General features: G+C 39.1%; 2 protein-coding genes and 1 pseudogene across 2 annotated transcripts in view; 2 read left to right on the top strand and 1 right to left on the bottom strand.

Moving 5' to 3' along the window:
* Positions 1 to 5,866, bottom strand: part of LOC140933115 (huntingtin-like) — a 60,386-nt gene extending 54,520 nt beyond the window's left edge. Inside the window, exons 1-6 of the mRNA XM_073382632.1 lie at positions 5,682 to 5,866; positions 4,321 to 4,404; positions 3,164 to 3,284; positions 1,797 to 1,856; positions 1,304 to 1,383; positions 73 to 139 (exon numbers count right to left, since the gene is read on the bottom strand). Of these exons, the coding sequence (XP_073238733.1) occupies positions 73 to 139; positions 1,304 to 1,383; positions 1,797 to 1,856; positions 3,164 to 3,284; positions 4,321 to 4,404; positions 5,682 to 5,779 (510 nt within the window). The 5' untranslated portion in view covers positions 5,780 to 5,866. The remainder of the gene's footprint in view (positions 1 to 72; positions 140 to 1,303; positions 1,384 to 1,796; positions 1,857 to 3,163; positions 3,285 to 4,320; positions 4,405 to 5,681) is intronic.
* A 102-nt stretch (positions 5,867 to 5,968) lies between these two features.
* On the top strand, positions 5,969 to 15,439 carry LOC140933114 (uncharacterized; annotated as a pseudogene).
* A 1,525-nt stretch (positions 15,440 to 16,964) lies between these two features.
* Positions 16,965 to 20,194, top strand: LOC140934469 (protein D2-like). Its single transcript, XM_073384087.1, has 4 exons — positions 16,965 to 17,242; positions 17,973 to 18,077; positions 19,165 to 19,213; positions 19,968 to 20,194. The coding sequence occupies exons 1-4, from the start codon at positions 17,003 to 17,005 to the stop codon at positions 20,192 to 20,194; spliced, it is 621 nt and encodes a 206-aa protein (XP_073240188.1). The 5' UTR covers positions 16,965 to 17,002.
* Positions 20,195 to 23,594: the final 3,400 nt, after the last annotated feature.

The raw sequence follows: 23,594 nt of genomic DNA, 5'->3' as shown, positions 1-23,594 counted from the left end.
GTTATAATGCAAAGGCTTTCAATCATTCTCTAACAATTTAATTTCAAATTAACCTTCTTGTTATCTTAATACCTGTATGGCATCCTCCAAACGAATGCTGATGCGAGCTATACATGGCAACAAATTTGCAATAAAAGGTCTGGGGAAAAAAGAGCAATGCACTGTTAACATACATAATAAATAGGGAGAAGTTGTTATGTTACGTTGCCATTGTAGCAAAATTTTTTAGATGACAACAAACCGAAAATTGACTTAAAAGTAAATTCGCACTGTTTCAAACATCATCAATCTTATTCAATTCTTTTTAATTTGTCAAATGTTGGCGAAATGTTCTGGATTGAATCCGAAAGAACTGTATCTGAGTTTAGAAACAGAAAAAGAAACTTTTTGTGTTGTGATCACCTACTCTGTAAAGCGGAAACGATTTAGGAAGTTTCATGTTGCAGTCGTGCAACAATGGCTAAAAAATGTGACGCACATGCAAATTAAAGTTGCTGTTTTACTAATATAAACCTATTGTTTTTTTGCCGTTCTCGTTGCTGTCGCTGACATTGCCTAAGCTCCCTTTTGTTGAGATCCAAAAATTTTGCTACCATGGTAACATGATGTCACACTTCTCCTCTCTATAGAGGGGGGTATAGGGGGGGTCTAGATCACGTTTCACAGAAAATAAAACGGTCCTGTCACAATTCACGAAAACATAAAATAGGCATTTCACGTTTCACCGAAAAAAAGGAGAACATTTTTCTTTAAACAAAAGTTACAAAGCGTTTCATTTTGAAAAATTACGTTAAGAACAGCTCTCTTAAAGATTTCAAAACCCCTATGGGCTGTGGCAGAAAACCGAAAATTCTCCTTGTCAATCAATATTTTTTTGTTACCTTTGGTTAACAAAAAAACTTATTAACACAGTCACATTTGGTAAAACCATGCAAGCTTGTTGTCCTTGTTGACGATCTTGGTCATCTCGCACATCGTGTTGATGCTCTTCTGCCATTATGGTCAAAATAGACGAAACAGAGGATGAAAATGATGGCTGGCCAAAGGTCACCGAAAACCAGATCAACCACGTTGTCGCAACAGGGATCAACCGTCCTGTCATGGTCACGATCATTTTACGTAATAACGGTTGTCGAAAATAACAAAGACATAATGAAAATCACGGTTTATGGCGAATTAAACATTTATTTGTCGTTTCACGGAAAATAATTTTGCAATATCACACTTCACGGCTACTATGGAAATCACGATTCACGAGGAAAAAATTTGCAATTTCACATTTCAGCCTTGTCAGGCAGCTTACCGACATTTCTGAGGTCTTATCAAATGGCACAGGTCACCAAACCTTGATAAAGCAGCTCTCAAACTTCTTGCTGGGCCATTCTAAAAAATTAATACAATAATTTGTTATGGTGTGAGAACACATTGAACTATTTTGTAAAAAAGGCTAAACTAAATAAGGTATTTTTTTAACAACGGGTGCTTCCTATGACCTTTATTGTGCCTTATGATGACTTATGGGTTATGTATGGGAGACCGGCAATTTCAAAGGAGAATCTAGGAGTTTATCAGAACTCACTTAACATCTTTTTACTAGACCCAACCTCCCCCCTAATTCTAAGAAGAGAATGAGCCTGAGTGAAGAGGTATAGGTTTAAACAAAGTATGAAGTCCACTTCACCTTGCTTCTTCTTACAATGAACTTCTTCTTTCTTCTGGATTTTATGTCAGTTTCATATTTTCATATTTTTTTTATCTAACAGAATCTAGAATCCTAAACATTAAATTTTACATACCTTCTTGATTTCTTTGTACAGCTCTACATGTATGCGGCCCAAGCTATAGTCCACTAATCCCTATTTGTACAGTGAAAAATAAAAATATGAAATAGCCATGTTCTGGGTTACATGTCAAAAAATCCTACGTGTACATGTATTACCTCTTTAGCATACCTGTATTACTTTAACCAGTACTCAAAAAAGGCCAATTCAGTTGCCCAAGACAGGTACAGGGCACATCCATGGACAAAATTTTTCTCTGGGGTGCCCACAAGACTTGTTTTAGTTATCCAAAGAATATTTTGGTTGTCCAACCTATTGCATAGCAGCTGTTGCTAGGAGTTCTTTTTGACTAACAACTCAGGTAGCTCAAATAGTGAGTTTTAAATATTTTTTCTTACGAAAATGAAATGGATATAGTGAACAGAGAGTGTGCACGAGAGCTCCGCTACAACACACAATGTATAAAAGCATAATGGTATTGTTCAAACAAAATGAGTGCAAAATGAAGGGTTTGAGAGAGAAAGTCTTCCAGCAATGATATTTAAGTGTTCCCTCCTGTGTGTGTTTTACTTTTACTAAACTTTAATGTACGTCTGATCTATTATTTGCTTTTAAAAGACACAAAGCTGTTATATCAGTCTTATTTAACTTAAGGGACTAAAAAAATTAATGCCATGTCATATTAGGTTACTCATGGGCAACATTCCACTCTCCATAATTTGATTGCCCTATTTTAATTTTAGTCAATCACAACAATCAGGAAACTGTTAGGTTTAAAATCTTCAAGCAAATTTTTCAGCTGAGCCGGTAACTTTTCATGCAGCTCATGCCACTTGCCTGATGGGCATACATGTATAACACACGTAAATAATAATACAATTATTAAATTATCTTCCACAAAAATAGTCGTAATTAAAATTATATGGAGTAATAAATAAATAAGGATTTAGAGGTAGCACACCCACATAATGGTTCTTCATATATATGTACCTGATTCCTGGTCGAATTGGAATTTGAAAATGTTGGTTTTTGAGGACAGAGGAACACCGGAGTACCTGAAGAAAAATGTCTGGGAGCAAGGGAGAGAACCAACAACGAACTCAACATATGGCGTCGACCACCGGATTTGAATGGCGGCCACATTGATGAGAGGCCAGGGCTCTGATGCACCACTGCGCCACACTTACGGTACTGTACTTCCCAATAATCATTAATCAATCAACAATCAATAATCATTAATCAAAGTCCAAATACATGTAAAAGGATTCAGCCATTTTCTCGAGTTTAAAAAACGAGAATTCAACTCGGCCCTGGTCAAGTAAATTTGAGGGATGGTTGTCTTAATTGACAAGCAGTTCAGCTTCCTTTGAAGCCTTGTTTACCTTGATAAGCTTGTTAAGAGATTCACCAGCAACCAAGCGGACATCAGATTCTTGATCATCGCAGCTGCATAACAAAGAGTCTACTGCTATGGCTAAGATCTTGGGAAATTCCCCCAGGTTCCTGATGTAGCAACAAGGAACAGAAAATTAATTGACTGTAAACATTAATCTCCTTTGAAAACAACATTTTGATTCCTTACTAAATATTGATCCATTACAGCCACCTAAATATCCAAAACCATCTCAGTGAAATAAAAATAATATTCCTCCAAGTAAAGTACATGTATGGTATACAATAATTATATAAACCTTAACCAGGCAATTAAAGAGTTGGCTCCAAACCTTTGCTGAAAAATGCTAGTAACAAAATGACCACATGTATAATTACTACCACATACAACCCTGCCTTATTTTATGAAAGTGAATATAATAATGTAATGTTGTTCCAACAATTGAACCCACAAGAAGAATCTGATCCAATGATTTTAGTCGGTTTTCAATGTGCTTAACCCATTCGCCCCTGAACCGCCCGTAACCGCCCGTGCGGATCCAGGTCCTTTCTTCCCATTGTGACGTCATCAGTTTTAACAGTCAAGGACCACTTTCTTCACTAACTTGTGCAGAGTGAAGAGATCTTTCAAACCATACCAGAATGAGCACAATTCAGTCAAGGACACCGGAGAAACAAGCAAAAAACCACGTGACATTGACCTGAAAATCTCCATGAAAATCTTGGTCCATTACCCACCTACCTTTCCTTTCGCCTAATCCTAAGATCCTAAAAGCTTTCCTAAAAACTCTTCCCACCAAAATCAAGCCTACTAAATGCCCAGCAAGAGAAAAAAAAAATGAGGCAAGAAAAGCAAAAAAAGAAGGGAGGAGAGAAAGCGAAAAGTAAAAGTCAAGACTGCTGTGTCACTTTTAAACCCAAAAACTATGTCGAAATTTTGCTTTCTGCGCATGCCCGAACTTCGCAAGCTGATATTTTGCATCTGGATCAGAAGGCCGCAAAGTGTTCGACCTGTAAACCAGTTTGTGGTAAGTTTTAGCTCTTTATAGCACGACAGTGACCAGAAAACCACTCGACTAGCTTCAAAACGCGTTTTTCGGCAAAATCTCCAGGAGCGAATGGGTTAATGTACTGTGCTTGAACTAACCTTATTGCTGAAGAACATGTCAGTTCTGGAACGCTGTTAAGGTGGGATATTCTATCTTTCTTGGATAACAGACTCTCCTTTTTCCTACAAAATGCACATATTATTGTAATAGCAAAGAAAGTGTCAACCTCTGTAATTTATGGAAAATAGTGACCCTAGGATAGGGAGTGATCTTGGGAATTAAGTCTAGTTTAGGGTGGCAAAATTCAGCTGAACCAAGTCCAGTATAAGCTAAGGGTTCCAGGGTCCAAGCAACACATCCCTAGCCAAACATCTCTAAAGTCCCTCCACCCTGTAAGGCTTCAGTTTGCTCTTAAAATTAAGAAGGGGACTAGCCCCATCCCCTCCCCTCCAAGTCCCTTCTTTAAAATAGCATAACCAGTAGCACCACCCCCTCCTCCCACCTCCCCCCTCCCTCCAGAGTAAGAGGTAAGGTTTCAAACCTTTGGAAACAGCCCTTCTGTATTAATTACTGATTCTAACAGTACCGTAAAATTCTGAAAATAAGCCCCGGGGCTTATATTTTTTTAAAGGCTCTTTTTGAGGAGCTTATTTCTGGAGGGGCTTGTATTCAGAGGGGCTTACCTATGAAGGGAAATTTGCATTTCAAAATCGATTGGGCTAGCCTTATAGTTGGAAGGAAATTTACCGTTTTTGCTTTGTTTTACTTTGTATTTGAGGGCAATTTCCAAGCACAAGCCCCAGTGGAGCTTATATTTGGAAGGGCAATTTAACAGAGGGTTTTTGCGTTACAAGTTTGGGGGGTATATATACGCAGGGACTTATTTTTGGAATTTTACGGTATTTTGAAATTCCTGATTTTCCTCTACAAATAAGTACTCCACAAATGCACATTCCTACAGAGCTTTAAAGACATAGGTATGAAAAGAGGAAAAGGAGAGGGTATAGCAAAGGACGAGAGGAAGAGGGAAAGAAAAGAAAATTCTGTCATTCATCGCAGATTTTAGCAACAATTCTTTTTACTTTGTACAAAGCAGAAAAAGGTACATTACATAAAATCAACCTGCGAAATTTTAGAGCCTGGACAAAACAGAATGCTTCGCCATAGTATAAGTCATTGCTATTAAGTCTTAGGTATTAAATTTTGCATGACGATTATCTTAATAAAATTCTTACGTGCTAAAGTTCAACCTTGATAATTAAAAGTCAGCATCTTTTCAAAGAAGCTACATTTTACACAGCATCATTCCACATTAACATACATGCTACGTTAGCGTAAAATATACCACCCTATAGCACAATACAGCGTGAATCCAAGAATAATTTTGAAATCTATATTTAAAACCAGGTGATTAAAACATAATCATCCCCTAATCTATTCGAGGGGAGGAAAAACTTACTTTGCCAAGGGATTCGGGTCCTGAACAGGAACTCCTTCGCGGAAATTCTTCAGCGCATCAAAAATCTTGAGCAGCTTGTCTGCAGCTGCTAAAGACATTTCTTACAGCGTCTCCAGATTTTTTTTAAAGGTGTCTGCTTTCAAGTATCATCCACTGAGCTTTTCAAGCCACAACCCGCCATTTTGACCGCCATTTTGTTTTGATTCAACCTCGCTTTCAAACTAGTTCCAATCCTCTCACTCGGACAACGCCCTTTCTTTTCTTTCATTCTCACATTTCGAACTTGCATGCATGCAGGGTTTTCTTTCTTTCTCCTCTCGCAAAAAACGAGAAAATGGAAAGTTCCCAGGATGCTCGCTCAGGGTAAGTGACACACACAAGGACTGACAACTGATCAGTTGTTCTTTTTCAGCGATATATCGGGCGAATGGTAATCTTTTCTTTCTGGTTATTGTCTTTGCATCCATGATTAAAGATTCGGCTTCGTTCCGTTTGTGATTTTATTGATCTTTTCCTTCCAGAAGAGAAGAAAACCTTCAGTCGATCATTTCCAAGATTACAGACGACACAGGCAGTATTCCAGATTCGGGGCTGGTGAGTGATATTCTGTTTTATTCACTTCGTAATGTGTTTTGTATCTTTACTTTCATACAGCGTAGCTCGAAGCATTAGCTCGTTTTGTTACTTTGGTTTGATCCGCCTATTATATTTTGATTCAACGCGTTTGCTTCATTTGTCAAAGCACGGCCGGGCTGTTTTCTTTGACTGGTGTAACTTGTTACGGTTGTGGTCCTTACGAAAAAAATTGGCAAGATAAGGTCTATGCTTCTTTAAGTAAAATCGGTATAAAGAATCATATCCCGGTTGTCAGTTGTAAAGCTCAGTCAAAAACTTAAATAGATTCCACCGAATCCCCGCAACAAAGTCTTTCTGTTGTATTGCGTGACATTGAACCCAGGAATCCAGAGGCAGTAACCTACGTGTAGCCGCACCCTTCCGACAAAGGAAAAACGGCGAGAGGGAGCGCCGTAGCTAACCATTTGACTGAGAAATGTGGATAGGTGCCCACTGACGAAATGCTGTCCACAGAAATTTCGTTTGCATTGTTGTAGTTTATTTTAAAAAAAGACACCAATATGTGCAAATAATTATTGGCTAATTCCTAAGTCTCTAGGTATACTTTTCGCCTCCCCAAATTAGAAAAATTCTAAGACCAGTCAGGCCTCTATTACTGGACCCCTAAGGAGGAGTGTTGAATGGTAAAACCCATGTCTCACCGAGATGCTGAGACCCTTGCTTCAAAATCTGAGCTCAAGACTTAAATAGGCCTTTTGCGTTAGTTGATCGTGTGACCAACTTTTTGTAAACACGAAAGCAGTTCGCTTTTGTAAAATTTTCTCAACATGAGCTTAAAGAGCATATTTAAATTAAGTTACCGGTAAATTTTCAGGCATATAATTATCTCAAAAGTAGCGTGACACGTCCCTACCCAGATCTAGGGAATGGTTCTGGTTGGTTATATCGTGTGGGAAATTCGCTTCAACCGATCGAAAGCATTAAGTTACATGTACCAGGTTTAGGCAATCAAAAGGCAGGAAATTAGACAACTACAAGTACAAAGTTCTTGTCAGGGCAGGAAATAGAATTTTATATGCACTTCCCCGGCCAGTGGGCAAGTAAATTTCAGTTTTCACTTGCCGACAGTTAAAAAAAAATTACCTGCTAGAAGGGAATACCATGTCTTATCCATCTATTGTTCTAACAGGAGCAAGCAGTCGCTCACTTGCAGTCTACAGTTTTGAAAACGTTTCTGTCTGGAAATTACCCTTTACCAAGCTGATACATATACTTTCAGACTGACTCACAAGACCACTGAGGCCAATTTCACTTGTCCAGCGGGCCACAAGACCTATTTTTTTTTACTTGCCCAAGGTCCAAATTTACTTGGCACGGGTAATCAGAGTTCAGTTTTTTTTCCTGCCCTGCTTGTGCAAGTTCCAGATCTCTTTATTTGCTTCCTATAATAATATATTTTAGTGTCAATATATTTAGCTTAACAGTTGGCTAATTGGGGACAACACTAGCTACATGTAGGAAAGTAGCCGGGTCATGCTTATGGTAGCTGAGAAAAACCCCTGGCCATTCACCCTTAGTGACAGCCCTGCATCATGTACACATTGGTGTGTTTTTCTTTGCCATAAGTTGTTTATGTCCCACTTTCATAATTACAAGTATTTGCCTTAGTTGAACACCCTCAACAACCCTTCAAGCCCCATTAATGTCCACGTACATATTTTGCTTGACTGGTCTTCATTTTTCGTAAAGAATTACATGTAGTTGAGAGAATTTGATAAAACATGGTTTGCACGGGCCTTGAAAAGTCCTTGAAAATTTAAAAATTGTGGGATATCCTTGAAAAGTCTATGAATTTTCCACAGAAGTCCTTGAATATTTTGAAAGCTCATTGAATTATAACCTTCGTTAAAAATAGAATGTTTTGCGCAAAGGAACGATTGAAAGTACAGCAATACACAAATTTTCTTGGTGATCATGAAAGTGTTTTCTTATGATTTCGGTGTTGCTGGCATAGTTCATTTTCCATTATTTGAAGTATATTGCAATAAGCGAACCCCCCTCCACCTATGCATTTTAAAGGTCTTTACTTCATGTTACTGTGGAAAAGAAGTCCTTGAAAAAATAATTTGAGTCCTTGAAAAATGCTTGATTTTTTCCCCAAAAATTCTGTATGGACCATGTAAAAGATCAAAGCTTTTTTTCTCTGGTGATTACTTTCTTACTTCTCGTGACCTTTTCCATTGATGATGTAGGGTATCGATCTCGTTTGGAGAAAATTGATGTTGAGCACTCTTGGGATTTAAAGGGATAACGTACTGACCAGTACAAGCATATTGTGATTTTGTGATTTTTAACTATGGAAATAATCATTGTATCTCCATGTTACAATGTACATGTAAGTAGTATTAATTTTTACTCAAGTAACACTTGATAACTTTGCCTCCCTAGGATGAAAGTGACTTTTTACTTGTTGCAACAGAGCATGGCAGTTTCAAAAGGTAAAAATACATTAAAGTTTTTTGGAAATAGCTGGACACAATTGTCCAGTAATAAGGTCAAATAAAATTATTGCAAGATCAGCTTTCACTGCTATTAGCCTGTAGGGTCAAAATTTGTGTCTGCTGCTCAAATTTAATGTACTCTACTTGAAGCTCTCCTAACTTTTTAAACAGAAAATATTGCTGTAACATCTGCTCAAAAAATTTAATTTGTGGCTGATGTTTCTTTAGTTACAGCATGCTGTATCAAAAAATGTATGTTAAAGTTAATTTTTTTATGTCGCATAATTTTTGTTTTTCTTTTGTTTTGGGGTATGATAATGTACTGTATGCTAATGAAGTTGAAACAAGGGAAAAACAAAAATTACTTAACATAAAAAATGAACTACAACATATGTACATGAGTAGAACATACAGGAAAATATGAAGCCTGCAAAGCAGGCATATTTTGCTGTGTGATCAATTTGGATGTTCGACTGACTAGAGTTGGGGCGAGTCAAAACATCATTCCAAGGGAGAGGTTGACGCGTCAAAATAGGGAAGGGCCCGCCCTTCCTGCTTGCCTGCCCCCTCTCCATGTACCTTTGAGTCCCACTTTAAAAAAAATACCTGCTCTGCAGGCTAGAAAATGTGCACATAGGGCAAATTAATTAACAATTAATGAATGAGGCTTAGTATTTTATAAAAAATTACGGAGATCGAGGAGGGTGTGAGATCTCCATGATTCTTCATATGATACGGAAGCCGAATTCAATAATTGTTTTATTATCTATTCAAAATAATTCCTAGTTAAAAGACAAAGCTAAAACATGCTTACCTCCATTGATGTTAAGTTCACCTTCAATAGTGCACGTTTAGGGTTGTTCAGCTCCGCAAATATTCTCCAAATACCAGATGTTGCCCTTCGAGTTGTGTCCTTGCTGTTCTTGCCATGTTTTTAGCTATAGTTTTGTCTGGTTCTTACTCTTGAAAAGAGTGAAATGCCCGCCATCTTTTGTTTTCACGACCAAATGATGACCATGAGGCTGAGTATCTTATGAAGAATTATGGAGATTGAGGAGGGTGTTATCCGTCGAGGCCTTAGACCGTAATTGTTTTATTATTCATTCAAAATAATTCCTTGCTTAAAAACATAGGTAAAACATGCTTACCTCTATCGATGTTAAGTTCATCTTCGATAGACTCATAGTGCATGTATAGGGTTGTTCTGCTTCGCAAATATTTTCCAAATAGCAGATGTCATCCTTTAAGTGGACTTCTTACTGTTCTTGCCATGTTTTTAGCTATTATTTAGCCTAGTTCTTACTCTTGAAATGAGTGAAATGTCCACCATTTTTGTTTTCACAACCAAAACAACTCAACCTCGTTCCCAGGTCTTCTTGGTTAACCGTGCATTAACCTGCAAGAAAGCTGCATTTTTGACGTCATGGGTTGATTAATCGCTAAATTCTTCCAAATTTGGTCATCAGTAGCTGGTTGTGGTGAATTATGCATGTGCCAATCAGAATCAGGGAAATATTTTGAATGAATAATAATAAGTTATAATTATCAATAAATTTATACACTGTCACCTACAGTGTACAAGTGTGCGTAGATACGTGTATAAAATTTTGTATGTTTATTATTTTCAACTTTTCAGAAAAACCGAACAAGATGACAGCGATGAAGTCAGGAAAATTCCGAAGGAAGACCTTGGATCTGATGTCAAATTCATCAGTGATGAAATCAAGCAAGATATTGACTCAATGCCAGTGCAGATGTTTCATGACCTGCCTGGTGAGGGGCCCTTTCCAATAGCCTCACCTGCACGAGGAGATGTTCTCATTCATGACCAGACACAGCCTGTTTTTCAACCTCTGGCCATAGAGGATCCTCACAATGAAGTAACACATGCACTGGAAGGTATCTACAGCTGTACATTGTTCAAATTACTTTCATACTGTTGATACCCCATCAGCCCATGATCATCTGCCTCTCAAAAGCGACAACACATCCAGGATACCTAAATCAGTTATCTGCCCAATATACTGCGATATACATGTCATATTATTAACATTAGTGCCCTGATATTAACTTACATATTCACATCACTGTTTTCCATACATCTCCTGTTGTACTAATGAGGAGAATTTCTTGCTTACTTTTTTTACTGGGTGATCATTTTCTTTCTTATCATGACCTTCATGTTTTGATTGAGTAGTCATATACAGTTGTATGTTGAGAACATAGGTCTCCATTAGCAGTAAAAAGGGCTACCAGCAATGTAAAGAAGTTAGCACATCTCTTACAATATTCCGTAGCCTCCCTTGAAGACGTTCTTAGGGCCTTATTAGATATCCCTGGCATGATGAGCCACAAGAACGTCTGCACGCGAGGCTACTAATAGTTACATGTATTCCCCTTTTTACTGCGCATGGAATAATTATGTAAGGAGGGGTAGTTGGCTTGCCAGAGGTTCAAATTAATGAATTACAATGTACTGGGAAGACTTTCGGTTTTGCTAAACACGTTGCCACCAAAGCTGCATGTACATGTAGAACAGAACAAACAAATTAATTATTAATTTTGTTCCTTTTTCTGATTCTCATTTCAGATTCACTAGACAATGTACAAGTGAGTGCCAATAGCCCGATCCCAATGCCGCAGGTGGCTCTGGGATTGATCCCAAATAAGGATGTGGTCCTGCCAGAACAAGTGTCTGCTGAACAAGTCACCTTACAGTTTCAGAAAAAACTTGAGGACCTTGAACAACAGGTTCAACATTTTTAATATTTTTAAAGTCAGTTTTGTTGGTACAAAGAAAAAAATTGTGTCACCTTTGGAACTTCTTTGTATGGTTAATTTAGCCTTTGATAACGGATATATGTGTACATGTACATGAATTCAGTGTAGTTTTCGTGTATCTGGCCTATATTATGTTATTTGCTACTGCAATAATTATGCTTTTTTAATCGTAAAAAGTGGAGCACTGTTCTGCTGATCTTATGTATCTAGAGCATCCCATACTTCCTATACGCTCATAGAGTTTATGAAACAGTGAAAATCAACAGTGGCTTTTTCATTTGGTGCTGTTTAGCTAACAAATTATTGTGACCACACCCTTTTTGCAAAAGATTTGAATTTTTCATGTTTTTCTTAGAGCATTACCGTCGCTTTTATTGCACTTGTGATTGACCATAGATAAACCTGACGTTATTTTTAAACCCGATCAACATCTTCTACTTAAATACTCTCTAATGCTTTCACATATTTTACTTGTGGGTTTTCGCCGCGCAATTTTCACGGACCATGAATAGTTCCTTAAATTTTCTTAAAGATGTAAGCCAAATGAAAGATGCAAGTGCGCAGGAAATTGCATGTTGCGTGTTCTCGTGGGAGGTAATTTCCTGCGCGTTTGGGTGTTTCACTCGCTCCACTTTTTCTGGGAGAAATAAGGGTTTGCTTATTGTCTAAAAGTGTCTGTGACTGTGTGGACCTGCAAAGGGCATACATACATACATACATCGCTGCAAATGGTCAAATTGTCATGTATGTGATATATATACTTGTAAATGATGGGCGAAATATTTGCGAATTTCATCCATTTTGTCATTCCTACTTTTAAGGGTACAGCTACACTGTAAGATGGATACTGGTTTTAGGTGTTAACTAAGGCCGGGCTTTGAACTTTTTAGATTTCGTCTTGTGCACTACATGACAATAATTTAAGTATCCTGTTTATTTGTCTTTTACTTCAGGTTAAGGTTCTCCAAAACCGCAATCTAGCTTTGGAAGAGTCTTACAAGAAGCTGTCGGACCTCGTGGAAGCACAAAACCATTTATTAGCTAGTGGAGGACCCATTATTCAACGCCTTACGCCGACAACTCCTCAAGAGGTCCTCGACGATACCACTAACCAAAAGGAACCTTCAGGGGCGTCTCCTACCTCACCCACTCCAAAAGTGCCCCAGATAAGTGGGAAGCTTTTTCTCGGGCTCTCACAGCAAGCGTCTAAACAAGCTGTGCAAAGCTACGAATTGCCCAGGAGAGTCTCGGCAAAAGAAGTGCTTAATCTGTGGGAAAATGGATGCGATGAGTTCCCACCGATAAAAGATTGGACACCTACGCAAAAACTAAAGCAACAGAGTAAGATTTCCCGGTGGAAAAAACTCGTGGATATTTTCAAGGCTGATTATCACGGCGACATGAAGAGCTTCGAGGAGAGTTTTTCGGATGCGAGAGGAGAAGTTCTTCCTGTAACAACGATACTGTCGTTGTATGAAACGCAGCAAACGCCAGCCTTTCTCGGTAGAAGCAGAACAGAGCTTGATGAAACTGTTTCTTCGAGCGGAGACAACAGCCAACAAGAGGCCGACGACGAAGGCAAGAAACGAGTTCGTAACTCATTGGATTCTGAATCCGAAGATGTCGACGACTGCGAAGGTAACGCTGATTCCAAAGTAACGGACAGTGGTGTGACTCAGCCATCCACTGAAGTGCGTTACTATCTTCCCAGGAAAGTCACGCCAAAGGATATTGTTCGCCTCTGGGAAGAGGGCTGTGAAGAATTCCCTCCTGTCTGCCAGTGGACACGCGCGCAAAAAATTGGTCAAGAGACTAAAATATTTCGGTGGCGCAAGATCGTGGAGATTTTTAACAAGGACTGTAACAGGAGCTGGGATCACTTCTATGGAAAGTATGCGAACGATCGCGGTCATCTCATGGCAATTTCATCGATTATTGCAAAGTACGACGCTGAAAACGCAACCTCGGGTCCCATTTTCGATATCCCTGAAGCTCGAAGCCGCTTAATCGCAGGGAGCAAAGAGGAAGATAGCAGTTTAGCGAGTGAAAAATTGTCTGCCACCAGTACAACGCCTTTGAACAGCATTGGTGAAGTTAAGGTTGAAGATCCTAACCCTGGGGAAGGAACCAGTCACATTTTACCCCGAAAAGTCACCGCTAAAGACATTATAAAGTTGTGGGAGACAGGATATGGGGATCTACCACCGCTCCATAAGTGGACCCCGGCTCAAAAATCTGGACAGCGCAGTAAGTTTTCACGTTGGACCAAAATATACGACATCTACAAGTACCACTGTAAAGGGGACATGAGCATGTTTGAGTCCAAATTTTCTGATGAGCGCGGCGAATTGTATCCTGTTACCACCATCGTTGCCATGTTTGACGCTTGCGAATCGCCTTCCAGTCTGTCCAGTCCTTTTTCAGGTACAATGCAAACCGGCAAGAAAGCCGGAGAAGGATCTGATACCGAGATCTACCAGCTCCCGCGCAAGGTCACTGCCAAGGAAGTAGTGCAGCTGTGGGAAGAAGGCTGCGAATTATTCCCACCCGTAAGTAAATGGCAAAAGATTCACAAAGTTGGTCATGAAACGAAACTCTTCCGCTGGAAGAAGATCGTGGACATCTTTCGCAAGGATTGCGGTGGAAGCTGGGAGAAGTTTGAGGAGAGGTTTAGTAATCCGAAAGGTGAACTATTGCCGGTTTCCGCTATCCTGTCCAAATACGATCTGGAAAACGAGCCACCTTCGTACTTGCCGAAAGGTTTCGCGTCAAGTCTAACTAGCTTTAACACGGCAGGAAAAGATCAGATTACGCGAGTGGAAGAGTCGCTCACCGCTGTACGCTCTGAGAACGATCAGTTAGTTGAAGATGAAAATAAAGAGTTTGCTAGTGATTCGGAAATGGTAGGAGGGGATTCTTCGCCTCAAAAAGTGGGCGCAGAATTTATTCTTCCAAAGAAGGTCACCGCACTCGATGTCATCTACTTGTGGGAGAATGGCATGGGAGACATGCCTCCACTCTGTCAATGGACTCCTACTCAAAAAGCCAGCCAGCGTAGCAAGATTTCGCGCTGGAATAAAATAGTGGATATTTTTAAGTACGAGTGTAACAGTGACATTAGAAAGTTCGAAGAAAAGTACAGGGATGAAAAAGGAGAATTGTTACCGATTACGAACATTTTGAACCTTCATGATGCACATGACAAGGTGCTTTAAAGCCTTACGGACACAGCTCTTTCGCAGATCAGCTTGGATTGCCTGTTGCTGTTTTAACGTTGCCTCTTTTAACGTCATAAGTGATAAAGAAAGACCCTTTTTACCAATCAGAAAGTAACGGCAGTTTAAAACTGAAGCAAGATCTGTTTGGACAACTCGTGTAATACTCTTTCCATTCTGGTCAATCAGTAGGATTAATCAGTTAGCAAACTTATGCGGGATTTTCAGCTCTTGGCACTATTTTACTGGAAATGCACCAGACTGATCATTACTCATTGAATGAGAGGAATTTAGTTTCTTGGTTCGAGTAAATTGCGGTGTTTTTTATTTTTTCCTAAAGCCATTACAAAGAAAAGTATTGATGTCTCGGGCGAGAAAAAGCATTTACAGTAAATATCTTATTTAGTTTCCTTTATTCCATCTTATTACTATTTTGAACAAGTATTTCGTGTTTTCTGTCGTGCTGTGTGGAAGTTATTTACATGTAGATCCGAGTATCAATTTTGCTTCGACCACACTTTATTTTTGTTAGTGTGTGAGCGTTTAGAAATGGCGACTGGCCTGAAAGAACTCTCTTTACAAGATTCGATGTTACATTCTCTGAGTAGATTTTTCAGTAGTTTTTCCTTTTGACCTAACGAATAACATTTGAAGTCGTAAAGATTAAACGAGAATCTTGGTGACTCAGCTCTTTGTGGAATGGCAAATCACATTTTACTTCCACAGTACGTTATGGCCCGGTATTGACTATTTTTATAGCCATATGTGATGATGTTTAGTTTTCATTAAAGTAAAAGGCCTGTCTGCTTAATATTACCTGCAATTTCGTTTTTGTTACCCTCATCTTCCTTATCAAAGAACAAGAAATTGTGAGAGTTAATCCTCAATAACGGACGCAACATTGTTGACCAACAGCTACGAACGTTATTATTTGTTACATTTTGCGTCCGTTTACACGTCCTGTTGCATGTTATTGCATGTTCTTGTGTGTTGTTGGAAGTTGTTGCGCATAGTTTGAAACCGGTCAAACGTTTAATGTAGTTACGTTCAAACGTGCACTAAGCTTGATAGCTGGCACGAAAAGTGTAGACAAAGCGGCTATTTACGTGGAGGGAGGAAGACCCTAGCACCATATCCCAGGGGGTACTCCGGATTTCAAGTGACAGGGATGATCGAAGGATTTTGGGGGTGGTGGAAATTTTCAATTTCGGGATTTTTTTGGGTAGGACAATTTTGGCAAGTATTTTTTGGGGTAGCTTGATTTAAGTAGGGATTTCTTTGGGTATTCAAAACAATCTGAAGATTAGTGATAGTTCCCGCGTATCGCGCCTGCGTGGTTCCTCTGGAAATTTTTAGGCTCGGAAATTCGGCATGGGATTTTATGGGGGTTAAATTTTGGCCCATGATATTTTTGGGGGGTTAAATGTTTTGCCCCCATTCGATCATCCCTGTCCCCTGGGCACCACATATGTAAACTGCCTTCGCTAGGAAGATCCTAGTACTAGGGACAAACAAGACAAAAATTGCAGTGGGTCGTTTAGTAGCTAATCAGGGCAATAAAGGCCGCCCATTTCGTTTGGCGTTACCAAAAGCTGATAGTAGCGGTAATTCTGCTGACAAGTACCGTAAAATTACGAAAATAAGCCCGGGACATATTTTTCCAAGCCCCTTTTTGAGGGGCTTGTCTACGGAGAGAAAGTTGCGTTTCAGAATCGATTGGGCTAGCCTTATAGTTGGAAGTAAATTTACCGTTTTTGCTTTGTTTTACTTTGAATTTGCGAGCAATTTTCCAAATACAAGCCCCCTTGGGGCTTATATTTGGAGGGGCGATTTAACGGAGGGTTTTTTACGTTACCAGTTTGGGGGGGGGGGGGGGGGGTATATTTGGAGAGGCTTATTTTTGGAATTTTACGGTAGTTATTAACGCCAGCAAAGAGAAGAGAAGGGTCCAAATTGCATTTTTCTTTTTCTCGCCCGCCATTTTTCATTCTTTCTCGATCCTTCTCTTCTTGGGCACCACACAAACAGAAATTTCTGCATGAAAACCCAACGTAAACTTGTTCCGCCTTCTAGAATCTTCCTAAACAGCCCAAAAAGCCATAAAAAATGCTTTCGTATGATACAAAGAATTGTGCAGACCACGTGCTCACGTGCGGCACGTGTTATGTGTACACGTCTTTCTCGCAAGGGAAAACAATTTGACTATTCGGCCTAGACAGAGGCCGTCTTCATTTGCCTCGGCAACACAATGAACTCGTCCAAAATGTTTATCTTTTCACTTGTTTTTCTTACGACTTATACTCTTCGTCTTCTCGAAGATAGCCATGCTAACTTACAAGACTTGTGTGAAGACTTTCGCTATGACGGCATGGAGCTGCCAATTGCTGAAGTAATTATCGGTGAGAAGACGTTTAATTTTAGAAACTGTGGCGAAATGGTCCCTATTGATGAGGTGAACAAGGACATTCCGGTCGTAAAGTTTTCGCAGGTACGTTAAATTGGTTTTGCAGTTTTTATCCTCTTTGACTCTAGTTCACTCCCAGAAGTGACCGAAACATGAAGAACGTAGAGGAAAAAGCAAATGTCACCTTTTAGAAAATTATACCTTGTGAAACTACTACCGAAGAGGTTTTATTTGAATGGACACAATAATGAAGGCTTTCCTCCAAAGACTTTAAGGTTAGAACCCCAGTACAAGACTCCATATTCACTCTGTATCAGGAGAGATATATTGTCAATATTTTAGCTTTATTAATGCTATCTCTAACGCAAAATGAAAAGCGCATTCGGTCTTGCATCAAATTTAATGAGGTGAAAATTGTGATGCTGCCGGAATTTTGAAATCAGTAACCCTTCCCCTCGTATTTGAGTAAGCGTAGTCCAGTAAGCTATAAAACTCGGAAATTTGTCAAACACTAATCGATATGAGTTTAAAAAGAGAAAACAAACTTGAGACTTCAACGGTAAATAAGCTTGCAAACGCGATCGCAAACTTTGCCCCGCAAATTCTTCATGAATAATTTATAAAGTGAGGCAATCAAACACTCTCAAGAGTGTTTTATCTGATATCCAAACACTTGAAATGTCTGGTTCATTTCAGGAAGGAGGGTGCAACTCTGTTGCTGTTCGAATGCTATGGATATCAGATGTAACTCTCCTCGTATTTGATGCAGTAGTGTCCTTCTAGCCTTATCTTTCCATTATCTTTTTTATCTCAGGACAACGAAACTCTTTACTTAGTTGCCATGTTGGATCCTGACACACCCTCCTTTCGTAATCCACATTGTCGCCACTGGGTTCACTTTATTTTTGGTAATGTTAAGGTCAGTCTAATTCCTTACAAAAAGACTAAACCTTAATAATAGAGAGATTAAGATTCACGTTTACGCCAAACGGCAAACGTGAATTGGTACCACCACGTGACCAAGTTTTTCCCTTAATTGTCGTGTAATGTTTATTACTTCTACTCAAAAATAAGTAGTTTCACGCCAGTTTTATCCGTAAGAATTGTTCTGGACAGTTTTTATCTTATTTTCTATTCTGAGTAATTCTCAACTTAAATCTGACGTTTGCCGTAAACGTGAATCTTAGATCTCTCTAATATTACCAGCACACTTGAACAACTTAAAGATACTGCCGAACAAACGGGCAACACTAAACCGATTGAATCTTTTGAACTGTTACATTACTGGCAAACTAAAAAGTACACATACATTTTCATTTGCTGTATAATATTTTATTAGTAAGATCTATATAGTATCCTAATAATGACAGCAAAAATAATTATTTTCGATGCCGTTTTTCATTTTGAGTTTTAGTCGTTTAAAGACGTGAAATTTTCCTTTTGGTGGGTTGCAATGGTGCAAGGACTAGGACGAGATTGTGAAGTCATTTCTAGACTGTTCATAGTCCTTTATTTTTCCGTAAGATCATCGAGATCGAGAGCTTTGCGTTACGGGCTGCCATCTTCAATGACTGTCAAAACTACTTAGGGAGCGGGGGCGAGGAATGCTTCTTTCCCCTTTTCACCGTTCCCAGGCCAGTTCTTTTGATATTGATTAGAAATTTTGACTTTCGGTAATACTTTGACCTACTTAGAGTAAAATACCGAAAAAGATGTATAATTGAGCTTTGTGCCAGCTTGTGTTAAAACGAGCGGAGTCTCCTTTCTGTTTTTACGCCTTTAATGTATAACTTCCCTGTTAACTAGCCTGAAATTCATCCGATTGCTTCGAGTCGTTTTCTCCTCTCATCAACTTACTGAGGGAGTCAATAACGACTCGAAGTAATCGGATGAAATTCAGGGCCCTGTTAACGTGCTGATCGTAAAATCCTACTGCTCAAACATTAAATATCTCTTTTGTTGTTTGCTCTGTTGTACAACTCTAACAACCGTTTCTCAATTCGCAGGGGAAGTATCTGGCCTATGGTAAGATCCGAGGAGGAAATATCTATGGAGGTCAGTTTGTTGAGGAGTGACTGGCTGTTACAGACACGTAACAAAAAACGGAAGCTGACGCAGCTCACTTCCGAGTTCCAAAAACCCTCACTTCCATAATGAGGCTAAGTGCAAAACCGTTTTCGTGAAAATGAGTCTTATTTGCATGAGAATGAAAAATCATTTCCATATCAAAGGCTGAGCATTTAACCTCGTTTTGATATTGTCACCATTATCATTTGCCCACAATACATCTTGTTTACCCCTCAAAATTTTGCATAAGCGTTATTTTCGCTTTCTCTCGGCGCGGCTTTCATACCGCAGGGGATACTGAAAACAATGCCTATACAAAAATGTAGGAGAAAGCAGGGTGAAATATGGGCATTGTGAAGTGGCGAATAAGAGACTGTCACAGAAATTGATTATCTCTTAGTTCCCTTAGGAACACTATGAACAATTGCTTCGTAAATCAGCACGATTTCTCAGAAAGTCCTGCCTAAAACTTGGCAATAAAAAGAAAGATGGCAAAGTTATCTCCGCTAACCATTCGCAATTGAATCGTTTTAAAAGACTCGTACTCTGTTCGGGTGGAGGAACATACCCGAGTAGGCTAAGTGAGTGACCCCCACCCACCTGCCCACCTGGTCACCCCTCAATAGTTTGTGCTAGAGATTATTTCACGGCTTATAAATTAATACAACGTTAGCTATCACTGACATCACTCAAATAAGATTTCTTTTGAGTGACAAGGTTCTTCCTCTCTTTTACTTCCTAGAATACAACCCACCTAACCCTCAACCAGGTCAAGGAATTCATCGCTTTTATTTCTTCGTGTTCAAACAGAAAGCAAGGCTAGTGAACAGAATTCAGATCACTAATCGATGTGGCTTTAATATCGATGGATTCATGGAAGATTTTGATCTGCAGCCGGTTGCAATGAACATGTTTAGGTCTGAATTCCAAAACATTGTGTTAATAAGCGACATGATGGTAATTGACTGACTTTTACCGTTCTGATTATCTGCCGCTCGTTACTTTGTGGGTGGGTGTCGCTGTAGTCATCAGATGGAGCGTAATTGAATTTAATTAGAAACTCGTAAGGGGTTAAAACGTGTAACTCTCATATATTTGCTTTGTCCAATGCTCGCGAATATTCATTTTCGCAAGTACTATATTTGGAAGGAGAAAAAGAGATAATTTACCACTCAAACTAGGTAAACGACGTGACATAAAAAAATGGGGAGCACAGACAACAACGAAAATGTCACACTGTTTCAAACTCTATGCCGCTTATTCCAACTCGTTCAGTTCGTCAAATGTTAGCAAATGTTTCTGGTGTTCTATTCTAAAGACTGTATCGAAATTGAGGAAAAGAAAGTCGTTGTCTTGTGTTTTCGCCCACTACAAAAAGTGGAATTAGGGGGTTTACATGACACCGGGGCTCTGTATTTGTTCACATGATACCACCACAAAATGCTGGTGCGAGTCACAGCGTGAGTTCACTCCGGTTGTTGTATGAGGGTGCGAATGGGGTTAACAGTTAACTGACAATTGGCCAAAAAAATAGTAGTTAACTGATAAATGAAAAGTTAACAGTTAAGTGATATTATATTAATGAAAGGAACAAAGTTTTGCAAACAGAAATGTTATTTTCTGACATTTGTCTGTCCCGCTGATGACCAGGTGGCACATTAACTGATATTACTATGTGCAAAAGGCACACCAGGGTAGTACCTGACAAATAGAAAGCGTAAGTCAAAGAGCTGGTTGTAGACAACTCAACGAATAATTCGTCGTTCTGATATTAACGAGATTTCTGTGTTCGGAAAAGGAAAATACTGTTTTCACGGACCCAACAGATCGTCAATTAAGTTAAACATTACCCAAATAAAAAAGTTGTGACTCTTAGCATTGGTTCTAGCTAAAAAGAATTTCTGAGGGTTCAAAGAAATCAGCAGTCTTTCTTTCAAGTTCACAGGGCCCGCCGAGCAGTTTTCAACGTGCGGGGGTCGTCTACCCCTTTTGAAGCGTAGTTGGGGAGGTGGGAGAGGGGTTTGTGGGGTTGGTGCCGACTCAATATTTTTTAATACAGTTACAACAAGAGAGGATAAAGGGGACAGAGACGGCATTCCCCATACACACCCTATTCCACAGGTAATTCGTCTCGAGTTACTTTTAAGACCATAGGTCCCAAGAGGGGTTAGAAAACAGCCAATCACATAGCGCGATTGTGTTCCGCGTGGATGACCCACGCTCAGAACCACGCGCCCTTCACGAATTGACGCGGAGAGCGATATTGCTATTTGTTTTGTCGACGAAATCGACTAAAGAGAGATTTCTGCGAAAGCTGTGTCAGCGAAACGGAAATTAAAAAAGAATCGCCCTTCCTCTCTTGTATAGAGCTAACAGTACAGCAGGAAAATCCTTTAATAACTCACTGAATATTCTCTCAGGATCATTTATAATTTACATTTTGAAGAAAGCAATTTCTGGTTTGATATTTATTCTTTTATTAGTCTCTTATTATTCAACAAAAATAACACTTGGCGTCCTACTTTCTTTATTATACAAACGACCGGTTTCAATAGACCGGCGAAATTTCTCATTTTATTAAAGCACTAAGGTTACTATAACTTCGAGTTAACCTGATTTCACGGGTTGTCAAAGACTTCAGCGATTCCCTTTTCCCAGGTGAGCGCCGACTCATTTCGCTTCAATATTCAGAAATGTTCTCGATCTCTTTACGCTTTCATTGCCTTTCGCCCGACATGTTTTGCACGGCGTTTAGTCATGCGAAACCTCCACGAAACATCCACGCAGCGCGTGAGGTAACTTTATCCCGATTCTAAAAACAACTCGAGACGAATTACCTATGGAATAGGGTGTGTATTGTAGATGCCTTCTCTGTCCCCTTTATCCTCTCTTGAGTTACAACTCATCAATCATTCTTTTTAATAGTTTAACAAATTATGCAAGAAAGGAGTTAGTAACAAAAAAGTGTAACCATGCACAGGACAATCATAATTTTCGCGTGTTTCATTTACTTCAAAAGTTTGTCCGCCCTATCCTTGCGGCTGTTTAGAACCTTTCTTTAGTCATTGTTTAACCTTCCATCCGCTGAAAAGGACCTACCTTTTCCTGCTGTGATGGTTGCAGGATTTACCAGCAGAAACTTTTTTTTTTTTTTTTTTTTTTTTTTTTTATTGCAAGTAATACACACACAGAAAAGAAGCAAAAATTACACAGAATAAATAAAGTAATAAAAAGGAAAAAAAAGTAACAAATAAAGTAACAAAAAAAAAACAAATAGCGAATTTACACACTTACATGGCAATATACTTACAAAATTTACCAGCAGAAACTTGCAGATCGGGACAATTTCATTTATCGTACTCTGCTGAGGTAATTCCTGAAACTTCTTCATGTTGTCTACAACGTCATCGAGTTCAATTTGTTTTCAGAAGTTGCAGCTCTGTGCAGATTTAAGAACCTTGGTAAAAAAAAAAGTCTCCATTGTTTGTGCATATACTACATGAAAACGCAGAAGTCTACGACTAAGTGCAGAGTTTGAAGAGATAGTCGTTTTAAGGCTTACCATATGATATAGGACCGAAACGGACTAATCATTAACTTGGATTCTTCGGCGAGGTCTGCCAGTTGAATATTCTTGATCCATTAAAGATAAAGAATTTGTACTTACGAGAAATCATTGTTGTAACTGATGTCGGAGTTCTAACTATCGAGACCTTCTTAATAGAAAGAAATGATCGTGTTTAAACCGGTCTAACTGAAACAGTTCGGGCAGTTTCATTTCTTAAAACCCTTGGATATCTTTATGAGGCTTTTGAAAAACGCGAATAAGGTACGTCTGCGAAAAAGGTAACTTTGCGGGACACGGAAGAGGATGCTAACAAAATTTGTATCGAGGTAAAAAAAACCTTCTGACAACGCAGGTCGAAAACCTACATGCGGTTTCTCACTTCAACACAAAACATTTAGTTCTTTGAACTACGCCCAAGACTTTGGGACCACAGTAAAGGAATCGCTTAAAAAAACTACGAGTTCGAAGAGAGCTACACTCAGAAAATAAAAGTCGAATTGTCCCATGTCAAATACTTTCACGCCTTTGTCAGCACTCTCAACTATGTCTCTCCCGTCGGTGCAAACAGTGATTGAATTCACCAACTGAATTCCAGAAATAGTGGTCCAGTTTTGTTATTTAAGACTATATTTTGTCGGAAAGATCAGTACGAGTCATGACTGGTGCGTCTGGATCTATTAGGCTCGTGTCATATTGATGGTTATACGACTTATATTTTCAGTTACTAATAAATTGTACTAGTGGCAGAGTTCATGTAAATTTATACCTTGATTTTATCAGGGCCTACCCCCAAAAGTGATC

This window comes from Porites lutea, chromosome 4 (assembly GCF_958299795.1).
Source record: "Porites lutea chromosome 4, jaPorLute2.1, whole genome shotgun sequence".
Taxonomy (NCBI): Eukaryota; Metazoa; Cnidaria; class Anthozoa; order Scleractinia; family Poritidae; genus Porites; species Porites lutea.
The sequence above is the reverse complement of the archived record's forward strand: the minus strand, read 5'-3'. Positions and strand labels throughout refer to the sequence as shown.

Excerpts from the sequence above, each read along its gene's own strand:
- LOC140934469 (XM_073384087.1), top strand. The coding sequence starts at position 17,003 with ATGAACTCGTCCAAAATGTTTATCTTTTCACTTGTTTTTCTTACGACT. Across the intron at positions 18,078-19,164 it reads TTATTTTTGGTAATGTTAAG|GGGAAGTATCTGGCCTATGG; the intron begins GTCAGTCTAATT and ends CTCAATTCGCAG. Across the intron at positions 19,214-19,967 it reads AGGAGGAAATATCTATGGAG|AATACAACCCACCTAACCCT; the intron begins GTCAGTTTGTTG and ends TTTACTTCCTAG.